General features: G+C 47.9%; 1 protein-coding gene across 2 annotated transcripts in view; it reads left to right on the top strand.

The window, feature by feature from the left end:
* The window catches only part of WNT3 (Wnt family member 3), a 52,898-nt gene extending 36,230 nt beyond the window's left edge, over positions 1-16,668 (top strand). The window contains exons 1-4 of one of the 2 annotated variants that reach the window (XM_026076192.1): positions 2,467-2,489; positions 3,099-3,340; positions 14,314-14,579; positions 16,189-16,668. In XM_026076192.1, the coding sequence (XP_025931977.1) occupies positions 3,214-3,340; positions 14,314-14,579; positions 16,189-16,668 (873 nt within the window). In that variant the 5' untranslated portion in view covers positions 2,467-2,489; positions 3,099-3,213. Of the gene's footprint in view, positions 1-2,466; positions 2,490-3,098; positions 3,341-14,313; positions 14,580-16,188 lie in introns of those variants that run through there. The other variant, XM_026076191.1, reaches the window with a different exon arrangement.
* The last annotated feature ends 1,933 nt before the right edge of the window (positions 16,669-18,601 follow it).

Genomic DNA, 18,601 nt, shown 5'->3' with positions numbered 1-18,601 from the left:
ATGCAAAATATCTGGGTTGTGAGCTGATGCTGGGAAAATACATCTGTCAGCTCCTGCAGGGGAAGCTGGGGGCAGTGGAGCAGGGCTGTGAAACAGCTATTTCCCTTTGACATGATGGGAACTGGAGGAACATGGGCCAGGAGCAGGGAGGCTGACAGAACAAGGTCAGACAGCAAGGAAGGATGCCTGACATTGAACGAAATTGTGGGTTCTGGAGGTCATGCAGTTGCCAGCCTTGATGCTATGTTTTGCGCTTTAAGAATTGTCCATTTCCCCTATCTATCCCAAATTCCTCCTGTGATACTTCTTCCTCTCCAAATGTATTTGCTTTCTCTCCATGAGTCCTTGTCACTTCTGTGTTAGAGCCACACAGAGCCAGGATGTGTCTTTCAGATCTCGGATTTGGATTTCAAATAGGTTTTGTTTCAGCTTCACATACCAGACCGTACATAGAGAATCATCAGTCCATGGGACCCAGGAGGTCAGAGAAGAGCTGCAGTACTTTAGCCACAGTGCCCTGACACATGTGCTTTCCCAGGACTTGTGGATAGATAGGGATGATGGACCAAGAGGAATTAGAGGGTTTTGATACCTCTCTGAGAAAGATCAGCAGACTCAGCTGAATAGAAGGTGCTTTCAATAACCATCAGCAAGGAAAAATAAAGAACAGAGACTCAGGAATGATGGAGACCATCCAAAAGAGGAAGAAAGGAAATGGCCGAGAAAGCTGAACAAAAGCAAATGACCCATTCCAAGGCAGTTCTGCCAGAGAGAGAGAGAAAAAAGAGAAGTGAGGTTACTACATACTGTGTATGTGCTTAAGCAACTTCATGAGCTGGGTGAGTGATCATATGCAACCGAGAGCAGTCGCTGTCCTTCCCAAGGCCCTCTCCCATGCAACAGATCTCAGCTCCCACCACAAAACAGACAGACTAACACTGACTTCATATCTCCAGTCTGGCTTTCTGTGCAGGGAAGTCTGTTGTGACATAACTCAGAGGACCTTAAAGAAGGGATTTGACAAAATCTTTGGTTGAATGGGCAGGTGACCCCCTTCAGGAGTTCCCCAGGATATCGTAAGGAGTCCCAGCTCTTACTCCTTTGTGGGCATTACTCTTTTCTGGGGGCTCCCCGAGGGATTGAACTGCTCATCCAGCTTAAGCCTTGGGACAGGTTTTACACCAGTGAACTACAGCACAATTAACCTGCATGAGTGACGTGATGTGGCACTTACAGCAAGCACACCAGGCCAATCCTTCACTGCCATTACTGCGAGAAGCTGCTACTGCAGGTAGAGCATTTAACATTGGCATTGAATATGACCTTCACTTCCACTGCTGTGCAAACCAAGGCAGGAGAAAGCATGTCGGAGTGTGGCACTCTCTTGAGACTGGACTTTGTGTGAATGGATGTCTAGGGAAAGGTAATGCTATCTCCTGCCCATTCCCAGCCTTCAAGACCTTTTTGGCCCTGCTGGATGGGGAACAAGGCTAAGGTGTTTGCAACTGTCCCTTGAAGCTGTCCTTTCTTTCTAGCAGTGCAGAGCCTTCCTCCATCAGATTTCTCTCAGTGGGAACTGGAAGCACAAAGCAGCTCTGGGAACCAGACCCAGCATGTTGCCCATTAGGCTGTGTTGCCTCCCAACCTTGTCTGGCTGCCACTGTTCCATGTCCTATCCAAGGGTGCTAGAGATGGAGTCAAAACATCACATCTTGTGCTGAAGTCCTGCAGTGTTGGGGCAGCTGCAACTGCAGGACTGCCACACTTCTGGGTAGATGGGCACAGAGATGCAGAAGAAACAGGGCTGAAAGACGGCTGAGTATGGAGTTGTGGCATAAGACAGCATAAGGGCAGGGACTGGAGGCATGCACTTCCCAGCCAGAGAGGGACTCAGCTCATCTTGGTCAATGTTTTCAGTGGAGGCACGTCTCCTGAGCTGGTCCCCTGGGATTCCCTGTACATCCTACAACATTTAGGATGCAGTTAATTCAACCAGCTGTTGGTGTCAACTTAGCATCCTGCCCGAGACTCCAGGCACCAGATCTCCCAGGGCTGTTTTTAGTGTCGAATTCTGTCCCCAACAAACAAGCTTCTCTACCATCCATGCTGAGCCTACAATGAGTTTAGATGGAGATCCTCCTGTTTCTAGGCAGTGTATCAAGGAGGAGGAAGACATGGGTGAGGAAATCAAAACTGCAGAAGAGATTGTCAGTTGGTTGGGGCAGAGATCCTCATTTTCTGTCTGCGCAACATCTGGAGTAATGACCCCAGGAACTGGCTGAGAGACCTCTAGAGCAGTGCTGCTCTAGTGAGATATTTCAGCATTTGAGCTGGGTACCAGGAAATGCTTGAATTTGTGCAAATAGCTTCTCTAGCTGCCATGGCCCATCTGGGCCCAACCCTGGAGTTATTTGTAAATTCTCTGCAACTGCCTGCCTGGCTCACGGCTGTGCCTAGGGACCACTTGTCATCGGATGGATCCTGTGGTGGTTCAGCCTCTGATGGGCACTATCTGCACAGGTGTCAAGGCAGCCTTGACTGTGTGGCATTGACATGCCTGATCCGAGCCCAACCCTTCTCCAGTAAATGACAATCCCACTGCTGATGAACTTGGCATGGGGCAGGACACTCCCCACTCTGGCTGCAGTTCAGGAAGCTTCATATCGATGTCTGCTGACCCCTGAGACACCCCATGGTATTCTCCCAGCCACCAGCTCTTGCTCCCAAGGATAAAACTCCCTATAGGTCCTTTGTCAGATGGGGATGTTTTGGATGCACCAGAGTACTTCAAGTAGCTCTAGGTGCCTCCATTCAGGTAGCTGAATCCCTCCATCTGTGCCCACAAAGGAGGATGAGTTAACTCATGCATCTTTGCAGCCCAGGGTATCTACAGGTGTGAAAGCCCTTTTCACTTCAGTGCTATTTAGTATAAAGTCTCCTGTTTTCTTATCAAATCCCTCCTTTTCTGTACTGTCTCTCACTGAACTATCTTAAACTCTTGACTCATCAAATTTCCCCTGGGAAATTTTGCTGGGGCAGGAAGGTTGGTGCCAGCTGGTTTCCTGACCACCCCTCATGCTGTCTTTTCTCCTTTGCAGGTCCCTTGCGTTAGGCCAGCAGTACAGCTCCCTGGGGTCCCAGCCCATCCTCTGCGGCTCTATCCCTGGCCTTGTCCCCAAGCAGCTCCGTTTCTGCCGGAACTACATTGAAATCATGCCCAGCGTGGCTGAGGGGGTGAAGCTGGGCATCCAGGAGTGCCAACACCAGTTCCGGGGCCGCCGCTGGAACTGCACCACCATTGATGACAGCCTGGCCATCTTTGGGCCAGTCCTAGACAAAGGTAAACAGCGAAGCGGTTGGCCAGTGGGGGGGGACAGTGATGCCAGGGCAAGCATGTCTTCACTTGGCTTCTGGCCATCCCCAGCAAACATCCTACTGCAATGTGTGCCATTGAGAGGGGTAACAAGACAAGAGCCTATTCCCTTCCCAGGAGCTCTCAGTAGGGCCAGGTGAGACAAAGTACAGGAAAGGGAAGGTCTAGCCCCATGCATGCTCACACATCCTGGAACTGCAAGCTCCAGTCTCCCTGCCCAGTGCATGCCTGGGTCAAGCAGACCCGGGAAAAAAGCCAGGGAGAGGGGTTAAGGCCAACAGCTGACCCAAGAGCTGCATGGTACTCAGGTCTAAGGCAGAAGGAGAGTCTACCACCTCTGAGGAGTCTTCTAAGCCCTTCCTTAGGGTCAAGGTAGGCCCTTTGCAGCATGTCTGCCATGCTGCAAAAGGCATGCAGCACTGTCTGCCCCTGTAGCCCAGTGGTCAGGGTTTTCCCCAGCACTGAAAAACCATCACTGAAGTCTGTGGTCCTGACCTGGCTTAGTCTGGATTTCTTTTCCCAGATGTGTCCAAAATCATCAGGGATTGGAAGCTGTGGAAGTAAACGCATTTTTCCCCCTCCTCTCCCCAAACACAAAGGCTTGCTCCCCTCCATCACCTCCTCCTGAAAGGCCACCTTTCTAGATCCACTGGTAAGGATCAGGCACACTGGAAGCACATTGATGAGGTGAGAAATGGCTGGGAATTCCAGCAAGGTCACAGCTTGAGTATTACACTGAGGCAAGTGAGATGTTAGGCCCCAAGACATCTGGGCACCCATAACATTAGCTGGCAGCTGAATATAGGCTGCAAGGAAGGTGCTGGAGGACCTTGGTGGCAGATAACATACTCCACATCTCACAGAAGATCAGTTAGTAAGCCAAGACCTTAGATTAAAAGGTATTCACATGAAACTGAATCATATGGCAAATAAAAACTCCCCCCACCCCTCCATCCCAGCCCATGGCTCTCACTGATGTGTGGAAGCACCCAGGGATGACTCAGAGCTGCAGCTGTGCTCCACTTGAAGGAACCTTCCCTGGAGATTTGATGCCTTGAGCTCCTCTGGGTAGGAAAGAAGTGCAGCATGCTCACAGCAGCAGCTGGCACAGGGCATTGTCTACCCTCCCCCAAGAGCCTGCAGACTGTGCCGCTCGCAGAGCTTCTCCCATGCACAGTCTGACACTGAACACACAAATGTTGTCCACACCACAGCCACGGGTTTGAGGACCTCTTACTTCTTCTAACTTTCCTGTTTCCGGGGAGAAAGGGATGGGCTGCACATTCACGTGACTCTGCCAGCACCATGAATCTGTCTGCTAGGATCAAACCAGAAATGTTTGCTGAAGGCAGTTGCTCAAATGAAGGAGAGGACTAATGAAAGCCAGGATTTCCATCTCATGCCTTTTGCTGACTCTATACTCAGTTTAGCACAAGTAACATCTGCAGATAATACTTTGGTTTCACAGCTTCATAAATACAACCAGAACCATTTTTGAAGCTTAGCTTCTCTGGTGTCGATACTCTCCAAGTCTCTGCAGTCCAATCAGTCAGGTCTGTTTTTTCCAAAGAAATTATTCTTGCCATTGCTGCTGCTTTGAAAATGGGAATAATGGTATGATCCTTTAAGAAATTAGAACATTAGACTATTTCCTAATAGTCTCCTGGAATGTGCTTATCTCCTGATGAGTCTTTCTTGCAAAACTACAATACTCTGCATATAAACAGTCAGTGATATTTTCTTTCACATTTCAACCTTCCAATAGTGGTCTGGTTTCCAGAGACATCAATAGTAACTTTCAGTGAAAATGACTCACTTGAGTTAAAGGGAGATTCATTGCTGAAATCAGGACTGTAAAGTCACATAGGTATGTCGAGATTCAATTCCCTTCTGCTTTGCCAGGGTGTATTTCTGGATAACTGTTATATTTACAACCAAATAATTTGTCACCAAATCTTGTCACACTGCAACTTGCTGCCTAATAAACACGTGTCATAAACTTCAGCACTTACAAGATCAGAAAGTTTTAGTTCTTATAAAAACTGTCATAAAAAACTAAGTGCATTATGGAAGAACTATTATAGCATTCAGGCACTCAAAATCTCTCAACACCATTTCTGTCAGCATTAAAGGACTTAAAAATTGTGTTTGAACCATTCTCCCTTAATGAGCAAACTGAACTTTGAATTTATGAAGAATATTTTAAGATTCTTTCAGCTGCAGGGAGTAGAGCAAAACCTCACATGCAGACATGCCTCAACATTTCCATGCACTCCAAGCTGACAAATTAAAATATCATCCATAGCTCTGAAACTCTTCTGACAGATGGAGAAAAATTATCGAGCACTTCTGTTACATTGCTTCCTTGACAATGACGTATCAATAGTCTACTGTACCATATTGCCAGGCAATTAGCTTGAAACAAATATTTGTTCTCATGTCTAACTAACTAACATATGTAGAATAGGTAAAATGCACAGTATCATCTACAAATGACGATACTTCTTCAAAGTCCAACCATTTGATTGTAATTATTATTTACATTTTCAAATATTGCTAATGTCTTTCCCTGCTGTCTTGAAAATTAGTAAGCAGAGAAGGGATTGGACTCATCTCATCTCTGTAGCAATGAGTAATGCTAGGAAATACTTACCTATTCCCAAGGTTTACCGCATCAGTAGTTGCAGAGAAAAACATACTTTTCAGCCAAGTCTGTTTTCTCAGCTGAAGGAAGAGCTAATGTTGGCAATAAAAAGGTTATTGTCCTACCATGATAGATCACGTTAGCTGTGATGAATCTGAGGAACAACACTGCTTGTCCCTCCCAAGAGGGCTTGGAGGTAGCTGTGGATAGGGTTGCTGGACACTTCTGTTGCTTTCATAGCATCATCTTCTCCCAATCTGTAGTTCATCTTCCCTAGCTGCAGCAATAACAAAAATCAGGAGTTTGATCCTAGAAGCTGGAACCGATGTCCGTGATCTTCCCCAGCTGCATGGTTTACATCTGGCCGGGTCCTGAGCACCTGTAAGTGCTTGTGGCAATTATTGCTGTGTTTGCTTCTTCTTGGCTTCCAGGCAATCACAGTCATGGCCAGGACACACAAAGGGATGTAACCCAACCAGCTAATAACTAATCAGTGGTAGAACTCAAACCAAGACTACAATCACTATTGCAGCTCATACTATGCACAAGGCAGATAGACCTTAAATACTGAGCCCAGTATAGTCAGTATTTAAGCTATGATAAATATCTGAATAAAATCACCTCTAAGTATCAAAGGGTAACATTTATGTTACTCTCGTCTACTACCCCTTTAGTTAGATTCAAGCTGTTTTAGAAAAAAACTTCAAAGATATACTTCTCACTACAGCAGCACTAAAATCATTTCTATTACATCTTGCAAAGAAATTGAGGATAATTTCACCTTAAAGGTGCTATAAAAGTATTAATCACAGTTGCTGACAGTTAAGCAGAATTTAATCTCAAAAGCAAGGTAGTGTGGGAAAATGAGCAGTTAGCTGAGGTTTGGCTGTGCAGATCCCTTCTTGCGGTTCAAGCGTTCAAGCCATGTCTTGGTTGCTCTCAGCTTTGCCTCCCTCTGGGCACATCGTCCCAGCTCTGAGCGCTGGTGTCAGTGTGGGATCACAGGGGATCTCTCCCTGGTATAGTTTAAGAGATTCCCGCCCCTCAGATCTTTCCATAATTTCCCATCACATCTCCATCCTGCAGAGAGCTCATTTCTCTTTCCAATTTCACTGTATGTATGACTTGAATGTCTCCTTTCTCAGCCTCTTACGTGACTTCAAATTCACCAGTGCTACAGGACAGCAAAACCCTGGGGGCTGAAGTGTTCCTATTTATGGGCTGCTGAACGCAGACCTTTGCTAAGGGCTCTGCCCAGAAAGACCTGATTCCCTCCCATATCCACTGCCCTACCCAAAGTCCAAACTCACAGGGTTTTTGCCCTAAAATCCATGGTAGATGTAGCTGGTGAGCCTTTGATTTCCTAGGGCTATTGTTTATCTTCCTACAAGTTTTCTTTTTGCATGTCTTTTTTTCTCTAACCTGGGCTACAACCAAAAAAAAAAAAAATCCACAATCTGGGGTAAGATCATGTTTTTACAAGCAGATTCTCCAACATGATTTATACTGCAGGTGTGCAGTCTGGGGAAGCTTTAGGACAAGGAGGGAGGAAAAACCTGCTTTCCTCTCTCTCTCTTCTCTCTCCCTTTTCTTTTTAAAATAAGGTCGGGTTTATTAAAAGACAATGTTTCTTCCAGCCAAGTCCTACACCAAAGCCAATGTTGAGCCAACAACCACATGACTTAATGCTGCTCTGGGACAGTCTGAGCAATTGTCATTCTTTGTGTTAGTGGTGAAATACAGGACTTCGTTCAAACTACAGGACCCAAAAAGAGCCAGTCATGAGTGTAAGGAGCAGGAATATACCAGAGACATTAAGAAAGGAGACTGACACCTGGGATGAAGAAGAGGTCTCTGAGGAGCAGGCTGGACTGGATCTGCAGGACTGAATTTGGCAGGAGCCTTACAGAGCTCATATGTTTCCCCACATGTAGATCAACCTGGGAACCGCTTCTCTCCCTCCCTCCTTGCAAAGAAGCTGGCCTTTGCTCTCTCTCCCCCTCCAGGCAGATGCCACCAGTTCTCCAGACAGGTCCTCCTCAACCCCAGGCAGGCTCGAGCCTCTTGCTGGTGGGCAGCAGCCAGGGCTGCAGCTCCCCATGCTCGGCTGCTATGAGCGTGACAGCAGTGGGGCCAGGTGCAGAAAAGGCAGCTGGGCCTGGGCTGCCTTTGGGGTCCTTGTGTGTTTGGCTAAGCCCTTGACACGAGCTGTGAAAAGGCAGACCGCACCAAGATAACCCATGGCTTTTCTCAGCCATGACACTTGCAGTCATTTGCATCTAAACAGGGGTGTGTGGGATCAGGGGCCGTCTTGATATAAACTCAACAGCTTAAAGGGAGGGGGAGGGAAAAGAGAGAGGGAGAGAGAAAAATAAGCTTATACTGATGAGAAAGAGCTAAGCTTCCTCCCCTACTGTGAGGCAGGGCGAGCGATACCATCGCAGCACTGCAGTCGTTTCAAATTGCTGCACCATTCACACGCCCTTTAGCCATTCTGATCCGGTGGCGGGGGGCTGGGGAGAGCCATCAATAGGGATTTCCCAGCCCGGCTGGCGGGATTGGAGGGTGACGGCAGGACAGGGGAACATTGCCCCGTTGCTACGAGGTGCTCCTGGGGAATGCCAGTGCTCTGTGCCGTGGGTACGCTGGCCGGCGGAAACATTCTGCATTATGCTGGTAATACAGTGTGACACCGCGGGAACAATGGCAAATTGAGTGTCCCAGCAGGTAACGGGCCTGGCTGGGAGACAGTCGCAGTGGTGCACTGTCAAGATCGCTCTAATCCTCCCTCGCGAGCCCCTCCCCTGGTTCTGGGAACTCTGCTCCCTCATTTCATCTCTGGGAAATTCTCCCAACTCCTCGCCCAGACCCAGTGGAGAATTTCAAGGCAGCTCATTTGTGTTTGCAGCTCACTCTTGCAGCTCCCCCCCAGCAAACCGACACCGCTCGTAAAACCCAGTTGGCAGAATCGGTGTCCGGCTTCTGTCGAACCGGGTGCTTGGGAGGCCAGCTGAAAGAGGCAAACAGCCCCGGCACGCACGGCACCGAGGGAGTATGGTCTGGCTGCAGCATCTCTAGCGCCGGCTCGGCTCTCAGGGACCATCTATGTTGCCAGCAAGACCCAAGTCACCAGTGCTGACACAGCCACCTTCAGAGCAGTCGTGTGTGCCAGCGTCAGAGGGCACTCGACTCCTTTAAGTGGGATTTTCAAACATGGAGTGAGCCTCTCAGTTATTTTTTCCACTAAGGATGGAAAGCAAAGGCACACCAGCAAGGAGTTGTTTGCGTCCTCCCCCTCTGTCCCCGACTTGTCCTGGTTTGAGGCCAGAGGGCCTCACTGGCTCATCTAATCTGATCTGCTTTATATCATAGGCCACCCAAATAGCCTTTGTCAGGCTGAAAAACTTGAGTTAGAGCAGTGATTTTCAACCTGTGGCCCATAGCCCCCAGTGGTCCCCTTATAACTGGTTGGTGGAATATAAGAGAAACAAGCTTTACATTGCTAGATAGAGGCTGGATCTCTACTGGACTGTTGGAGGCAGTGGGTGAAAGGAAGCAAGAGTTTGAATTAAAAGAAAGTGAAAAATGCTGAGTAATCCCACTTGCAAAGACAGCATTGAGCAGCCCTGATTTAGGGTTGTTAGGCATCTAGATCTCAGTTCTCCATCCTACATGAGAGGCTTTTCATGGCTAGCACAGACCCATAAGTTGCCTGTTTCTATTGCCTATAAAGGGTGAAATTAGCTCAGATTGAGATGTCTAATTTTTGGACACTGAGGGAGCTAGATCCTATCCCAGCAGAGAAAACCACAGGCCAAGGAGAGAGACCTGGAGCAGCCAAGACCTCCCCAGGGCACAAGATGAGACAGGAGATGCACCAAGGAGTTGAGAAGATGKCTCACAGCTCCTGCTCTGGAAGAAGGGGACAATCTCCAGGATCACTGCTGCTCTGAGCCAGGGGAAAATTCTTGCTCCATCCCACATCTGCTGCTGACTGCCCTGATCACTCAGGCAAGCTACACCCACGAGGCACCTGGAAACACTCCTGCAGTGCACCAAAGACACCATCCACCAGCAACAGTACCCCAAACACCACAGACGCTGATGATCTGTCTTTGACACATGCCTGTTCTCCTGTACATTGGGGCAGTGAGGTGGGATTGACTCCAACGACATCTAGTCTGATCTTAGAGAACCTAAGCACTGATGAATCCAACATCACTCTCAGCTTCTCCCAAAGTTTAGTTTCCCCCAAATGAGAAACATCTACATTTGTCTAGGCTGGCTTTCTCCCTCTTTCTTTTCCATGTATGAGAACAGGTACATGAGGAGCAGAGCCTCTCATACCTCTCTTTGCTAACTTCTGTCCACTATGTTCCTTAAGGCTCTCATTGCAAGGTTTGTTTTTCAGGCCTTGGTACACTTGAGCCAGCATCTCTCCTAAAGTTTCTTCACTCAGCCTGTATAGTCTAGTAACTGTCTCAGAGGTGTTCAGACAGAGGCGAGAACATCCCCGTTTCTTCCCTTTCCCACTCCACACATTGCAGAAGATAAGGCTGGAAGCTGCATTTGAGACCAAGAAGATGAAAGTGGGAGTTCACAGAGGAGAAAGACTTTTAAAGAGATTAAAAGAAGTTATGAAAAGGAGCTAAGTTAGTCATGTAAATTGGCAGAGAGCAAGGACAGAGGCAGAGGCCATGTGCGGAGCATGCAGGCAGAGAGAAAGACCACTGAGAACAGCTCTGTTGTACCTTGGACTGTTCCAGCACCCAGAGGGAGACAGGTCCTCTGACCCATCCCTATGGAGAACATTTTTGAGACAACCACATCACATGGAGAGAAGGTCTCTTTACGAGATGCCACATGGGGTTAAACCACCCAATGATATTTGCCATGGTCCTGTACCCATGTAGACTTGGCATACGAGGAAGAATGGTTCAGACAGAGAGGCTTTGAACCAGCATGACTGAAAGATGTTCCCAAATAGAAAATTGAGACTAAGATATTACTTTGGCCGTACTTCGGAAAGCTTGTATTTAGTATAGCCATACTGAAGTCAATGGTCAAACTCGCGTTGATTTCAAAGTGAGCAGAACTAGGACAACACTGTCTGCTTTAAAAAAATCCCAAGAAAGCTTTAAAAACATCCTGAGCAGAACTCTGTAGCTGAACAGCCAGGTCATTACTCTGAGAACCCACGCTCCAAGTCCAGGGACCAAAGCAACTTCACGTCACTTTGCTGAGCAGGAAAACACATTGAGACCCTGAAGGTCTGTGTCCTAAAGGAGGACAAATCCCTGACCCATTCTGAGCCAGTGTAGGACTTGCTTTCCGTCAGCCCCAGTAAGTCCTCAGCAGGAACGGTCCATTTATTTCTCACCCTTCCGGAGAGAGGAGTCAAACTCAGGAACAGACGCAGACATGGGCAGCCAGGCTAATGAGAGAAACAGAAAACATTTTATGGAAAGACTTAATGAATATTGCTCATTGAACATAGTAAAATGAAGGCCTTTTTCTCTGTTAATACATTGAAGTAAAAACACAGGTCATAAAAGGCTACTTGAAGCTAGCAATCAAAGTGATTACAGGAACAAAGGATACACATTGGCTGGGCTTTAATTTGGGTTGAAAATTCGAAGGAGTTAGACATTTTCCCACTTTTGAAGAGGTGCAAGAGCCACTGGTCAGAGCGCCAGGGCAAAGACTAGCTCAGTTCAGAGTTGTGTCTTCTCTAGCCCATCTCCCAACTTCTACAATGGCCCGTTGAAGAATTAGCATACCAAGATAGATAATACAGGAAACGTCTTTTCAGTTTGACAGCATATTATCCATCTACAGATAATTTGAGTGCAAGACTTCCAAAGACGTGATATTAAAGTAGGAAAATCCCACCATATTAAGTGGACCAGGCCATCCGCCTAGGCACACTCTAATGCTAGGTTTAGGTCTACAGCGGTTTTTGGTGGCCTCTTCAAGTTCTCTGCATTTTTTCTTTAGACTACCTATTCACCTTTGCCTCCCTGCGTGTTGCACAAGGGACATAAGGAAGTAAATCTTGCGTTTACTTCTCCTTGTTCAAGTCCTGAGTGATCAAGTAACATCCAATTGCTGAAAGATTCTCCATTTCTTGTTTCCAAAAAATGCTCCCTCACTTATGGGATCTGCAGTTTGGATCAGGAACTGCCAAAGAGAACCTCGACAGAGCTGTATTCCCTTACAGTATTGTTCGCTAGTGCTTCTAACAACTCATAAGTTTTGTCCAGTAGCAGCAGGCCAAGAAAGTCTGTCCAGATGGCTTCATCCCAGCCACTGTTTTGGGTATGCTATTTAGAGCTGCTACCCATGCTGCCATCTCTGGTGTCTCCTACTCTTGAGGCCCAGGGGTGCACTTCAATGTTGATCTTTGGTCATTTCTACCCAGAACAACCCACCCTGAATAGGAGGTTCCTTGTGCTTACAGCAGCCATCACTGAGCAAGGAAGGGTCTCAGGCAGAGGCTACTGCAGTGTGCAGGGCTGTTGAAGGGGTTTTAGCACACGGTGAAAAGCAGCAGCTCCTCATTGCCCCCGAGGCAGATGAAGTGGGTTCAGAGGCTCCAGGCACAGAGCAGGCAGTTCTAGTCTGGTTTCCCACCCATCCTGCTCGGCCTTGCCGTCCTGTTCAGAGCCAGAGGGCTGTCAATGCAAACATCTTCATTTGATGGCTTCCTCGTACTCATGTGTCTTTTGGCTGCTGCTGTCCAAAAGCCAGGTCATTGTTGTGTCAGGGTCTCGCACACTGACCAGGGAAGGTCCCAGGTGGAAGAGGTGATGGACAGAGGTGCTCCAGTTCAGCAAATCCATCCTTAGCGTGGAGTTCTTCCTTGTTTTGTTCCCACCTCCTGCTCAGGTATCTGTTCTGCTGAAACATTTCCTCTCTGTTAGTACAGAGGATTCCCACTTGCCCACATTCCCAGCTCCCAATCCACCTAGGCATCCTGGATAATTTATTTAACCCTTTCTTCAGCATTCAAAGCATCCAGCTTTTTGTTCAGGTTTGCTCCCCTGAACCTGCCAAAATACATCCATTGCAATTGTGCACCTGGAGCATGCCAATAGTTACAGAGTCACAGGAGAAACTTGAGTTTCATCCGCTTTGATTTCCTCCAGGATTGTTCCATAATTAATGAGCAACTGCAAGGTCATCTTCACATCCTAGAGTGGTTTTAGCCCACTGCAGAGCCAGGTGGGTTAATTAGATGCAGGGATGAAAGAGCAAGAGATGAAGGTGAACAGACAGCTCTGCTATCAGTCTGGAGGGGCATTTCAACCTGGAGAGGTACTCCAACAATGAAGCTGAAGCAAAAGTGATTCAGCCAGCATCCCATCCTGAGCTCTCAGCCAGTCTCATCCCGGTGCACACAGGCATCCGCCCTCCACCAGCAAGCAAACAGCCTTTGCTGTCATTGTCACAGCAGCCCAGACACCTCTGAAAGTCTCTTCCTGCCTGCCAAAGGGTCGGAAGGGATATTTTCTTCTGTCTCACTTTGTTTCAGGAACTCATTTTTGGGGTGAGATAGTCAAAGCTTAACTCTGAAACATTATTTCATAGGGACAGATTGTCTCCAAGCTGCACTGTGTCAGGAGGGCCCCTGCCACACAGTCTCACCTGCCACGTGTGCTGCATCCCTGGGACCACCTTGGTGTGATCATGTATGGAGTCAATGGCTGGAGTGTTATGGGAAGGCTTTTTTTGTGGTCAGTAGTGGTCACTACTCTAAAGTCACATTTAGTCTAGTCTAGATATGCTTAACTTTAATTTCTAGCTCTTAGGCTTTGCTCTGCCATTGTCTGTTCTGTATAATCTGAAACTGTTTCCCCATTTCAGCACATAGAGAAGTTATTTCATCTCCCCTTGGACTAATTTCCAGGCATTGAGTCCCTTTGCCCTCTCCGGGTTTCCAGACCAGGAATTATTCCAGTAACTCTTTTCTGAGCTCCCCTCAAGCTTACACTGTCTTTTTGTTTAAGCATGAGCACCAGCGCCAGATCAAATACTGTACCTGTTGTATTTGGGCCAAATACTRCACTTGTGATATGCAGAGTTGGAGTCATGCTTCTCTCCTACTCACTGTTCCTGCCTGTATGTTTCGAAGGGCAACGCCAGTCAGCACCACCTGATTCAGAAAATGTTAATTGAAAAGTGAACAAATAATAACTTTTTTTTAAAGAAATTTAGATGACGCTGAAGGAGGTTGGTAAGGAAAACAAAAAGTGTTACCCTAGCAAATAATCCCCTGGACTCTTTTTATTCCCAGCCACRCGAGAGTCTGCCTTTGTCCATGCCATTGCGTCAGCAGGTGTGGCCTTTGCTGTAACCCGCTCCTGCGCCGAGGGCACCTCCACAATCTGCGGCTGTGATTCCCACCACAAAGGGCCTCCAGGAGACGGCTGGAAATGGGGGGGATGCAGCGAGGATGCTGACTTCGGAGTGCTGGTGTCCCGGGAATTTGCAGATGCTCGAGAGAACCGGCCGGACGCCCGCTCAGCCATGAACAGGCACAATAACGAGGCTGGCAGGACGGTGAGTGATCAGCCTAACACCTCTGCTCCAGTGCTGGTCACCATGCATGGGTGGGTGGCCCGGTCTGGCTCCTACTACAGCAACAGCCTTGCACTGGTGTAATAGGACCATGATAAAGCCCAGGCAGGAGCTTTCTGGGATTATTCCCAGGCTACCAGCAAGTTTCTGCTCCATATCTCTCCAAAAAGACAGGTGCAGGTTAAGACAAGCAGAAAGACAGCTAAAGCATAGTTTGCTTCCAGGGCAAAAGTCTTTCAAGGCAGCACAGGTTTTCTCAGCTCACAGACACCCAACACTAACTTCCAAGGCCCCAGGTCAATGGTCATCCAGGCTTTCCTCCCAGACAATTCCTTCCTAAACTCTCCCTATTTGTTTAAGTGGCATCACACAGAGACAYAGGACAGAGCATGGGCAGGACCATGCAGCTCCCCACTGCCCAGGCAGCCCTCAGGTGCTCCACTGAGTAGCCGGCATCGTACACAAGATGCCAAATACCAGAACATGCTCCAGGTCCAGGACACAACACACTCGAACCCATTGTGTTACTCATTGCGTTATTGCCCTTGAACTCCGGTTGCACGTTATTATCTTGTCCTATCTAGTGATTCTTATTGTAGGCAAGCAATTATGCAACTGCCTGCTYTAGGCCACTTGCAAACTAAATACACTTTAAGCATGTTACAGTGAGATCTTTCAAATAGCACTTAAAACAAACACTAAACACCCAAGTAGGTATCACTTTTCCATAGCCACGAYAGACAGAAGTGGAAGGGCAGAAGCTTGAATCTGTAATGTGTGGTAACAATGACTGATGATTTCCTGTAAAAATATGGCTAATAATTTAACAATAACCAGTGATGATTTTGCTCCACATGGATGAGATTTCTGGGGAAGACAGTGTAATGTCCTTAGATTTACAATTTCATTTCCTTTCTAGTGCAAATTGACAGACTCAGGATATAAAAAGAAAAGTTGTTTGYAAAGCTATGACCTGGGGAGTCAGCCTAGATCCAGTTGTGCCAGAGACATCCCCTAACCCTCAATTACTCTGGGCTCTGATTTCCTACCAACAGGACAGGGAGGACCGTGACAGTTGTGATAAAAGGGTCTTGGGAAAAGTATCTCACATGCTCTGCAATGACAGCGCTCAACGTTATTTMCTGCACTTGCAGCAGTGGGATTCAGGTCTAGCTTTCAGAGGTGTGGGACACCTGCCCTCTAGTTGACACCTGTAAGTGCTTGATGTGTTTGGAAAGCAACCACAGAGCTGTCTCAATTCAGGCAAAACATTCTGGAGGGAGGGAGGGCAGCAGTAGGAGAATTTTGGCCTAAGTGATACGCTAAAGGGCACAGAGAGATCCTGTTGCAAAAGTTTGATTAGAGCATACGCCCAAGTCTCAGTCACGTCCTGATGTTTCTCTAGTGCAACATATCTGGCTAGAGTTGTTTCTGCTACATGTCATAGCTCCAGTGAGTTTTCAGCTAGCCTACACGCTCCAGACCAAGCTCAGGTCAGACATCTATATCCAGGTAGCAAAGGGTGGATTTGCAAGCGAATGAGAGGGGTTGTAATCTGTTGCTGAGTGCCTGCTTTTTCTCCTCCGGACAGACCATTCTAGATCACATGCACCTCAAGTGCAAGTGTCACGGTCTTTCGGGAAGCTGTGAGGTSAAGACCTGCTGGTGGGCCCAGCCTGACTTCCGGGCAATCGGTGACTACCTGAAGGATAAATATGACAGCGCCTCCGAGATGGTTGTTGAAAAGCACCGAGAATCTCGGGGATGGGTAGAAACTCTTAGAGCCAAGTACGCTCTTTTCAAGCCACCAACAGAGCGGGATCTGGTCTACTATGAGAACTCCCCCAACTTCTGTGAGCCCAATCCAGAGACGGGCTCCTTTGGGACGAGGGACAGAACATGCAACGTCACCTCCCACGGGATCGATGGCTGCGACCTGCTGTGCTGCGGTCGTGGCCACAACACCAGGACTGAGAAACGGAAGGAGAAGTGTCACTGCATCTTCCACTGGTGCTGCTATGTGAGCTGCCAGGAGTGCATACGTGTCTAYGATGTCCACACCTGCAAGTAACCATAGGTTGGTCTCCAGCTGAGGCAAGGTTGCTCCGGAGCCGGGCCAGGGGTTCATTGCCCTGTGATCAGCTTCCACACAGTGGCCTCACACTTCAGAGGATGGCATAAAAAAACCCAAAGCCCTTGGCCACTTTGACCAGKGCAAACACCCTCATATAGCCAGCACCAGCACTGCAGAGAAGACTCACAGTATCACCAAGTCTCGACCAAGCAGTTTGAGGCGGTTTGAGGCTAGACCTGACACCGCAGACATGTTAGATCACTTATCCGCTGACGTTTGTCATGCTGTTTGGCATGATGGACTGCCCAGGGAGGGGGGACATCGCAGGTCCAAGTGAGGTACAGCCACAGCGATCAGTCAGCRTGCCACTAACATGACATGCCCAGAGCTTCCAGCTCTGTCCTCCTCTGGAGGCCTGGCCCACRTAGATGCTAATACAGGGTTTCAAGTGGGAATGAATTTAACACATTGAAAGCTGAACAAATACAGGCTTCCCCTGCCTGCTTGCACAGACTGTCCCAGTTTCAGTAGATGCAGTGTGAGAAGGAAAGGAGCCACCTCCCCACACCAGCCAGACTCTTTCCTTCCAACTCCAAGGAGATGATTTTGGATTAACAATTATGTTTAARTGAGCTTGCAAAGGGAGCCTTGCAGCCAGTCTCTCCTTTCACCTCCCCTTTGCCATCTCTGCTCCTCACCCCCTGAGATGACCTCCTATAATCCCACTGGGGAGAATGGCAGGAAACCAGAGGCCAGAGCTGATCCTCTGACATTTGGCACAAGCCTCRGCTAAGAGCAGAGCAGACGTGGTGAGGCTGTGATCTCCTATGTGAGTTGTGTCACTACCCCATCCAGCTCCTTGCTGTGCAACTGCTGAAGGGAGATTTTTAAGGTTTTGTTGCCATCTTTCCAGGCAGTCCAAGATCAGAACTGGGCAGATCCACAATGTTGATGCACCTATTTACGAAGTATCCCTTAATATGACCTTTCATCACAACATGAGCTCACAGCATCTCTCTGGTAACAGGACACATGCCAGGTTAGCTGCTATGCCAACTTTCAGTATGAATAACAGACCAGAAGACAGTAGCTATTGCAAAGAGACTTCTGCCCAAACCTTCTCATCAGCATTTCTCCCATCAGAATTGTTCAAACYGCCTTGTCCAGCAAGAGAGGCTAGGGCAGATGGGAAGGGTAGACCTTTAGCAGGCTGTGCTAAGCAGTATCACAATTCCAGGCAGACCCTTTCCTTCCCATAGGATTATTTCTTGAGCTATTAGCAATTCATTTATGAGGGCTTCAGCTCAAGCCTAGAAGCTCTGTAACAACGACGACTTTGGGCCCTAGGTGTGGCCACACATGTCCCAGAACACATCTCACTGCAGAAGAATCAGTGTTTGTCCCTCCTCCTGCTCCCTGGTGTTCCTTGGCCACATCCGCCCACTCCTGCTGGGCTCACATTTTCATGGTGTATTAACCCTTGAAATTAAAAAAAAAAAAAAAAACTATGTCCTGGTGGGCTTCTCCACAGATGATGGTGTCCAAGATCAATCAGGTGTCATTAGCAGGGTCAGATGCCACTTCTCATGTGCCAGTGATTTGACGTAGAAGTTGCAGAAGGTGTCTAAAACATTAAAGCTGTGTCCTCTACTCCACTCATTTGTCCATGGGAAAGAGTTGGACCTTATACTGCAAAGAGCAATAATATGGGTAAAAGCCCCTGCACACGGAGCACAGTACCTGGCCCAGTCGCTCAAACCTGCAAGTGGCAAGAATCAGAACAAAATTCTCAGTTCCTCCTCTGCAGAGTATGATGAAGAGCTACCAGATTCGAGCAGCCACTTAAACATTAGCTTTCTAAAATTAAAGATCACAGGACAGCTAAAGAAAACTCTGTGTCTCAGAAATAGGCCATCTTCTGATATRCATT

Source organism: Apteryx rowi, unplaced genomic scaffold (assembly GCF_003343035.1).
Source record: "Apteryx rowi isolate R43461 unplaced genomic scaffold, aptRow1 scaffold_428, whole genome shotgun sequence".
NCBI classification, from domain to species: Eukaryota; Metazoa; Chordata; class Aves; order Apterygiformes; family Apterygidae; genus Apteryx; species Apteryx rowi.
Note: the sequence above shows the minus strand (reverse complement) of the source record. Positions and strands in the feature narration are given on the sequence as shown.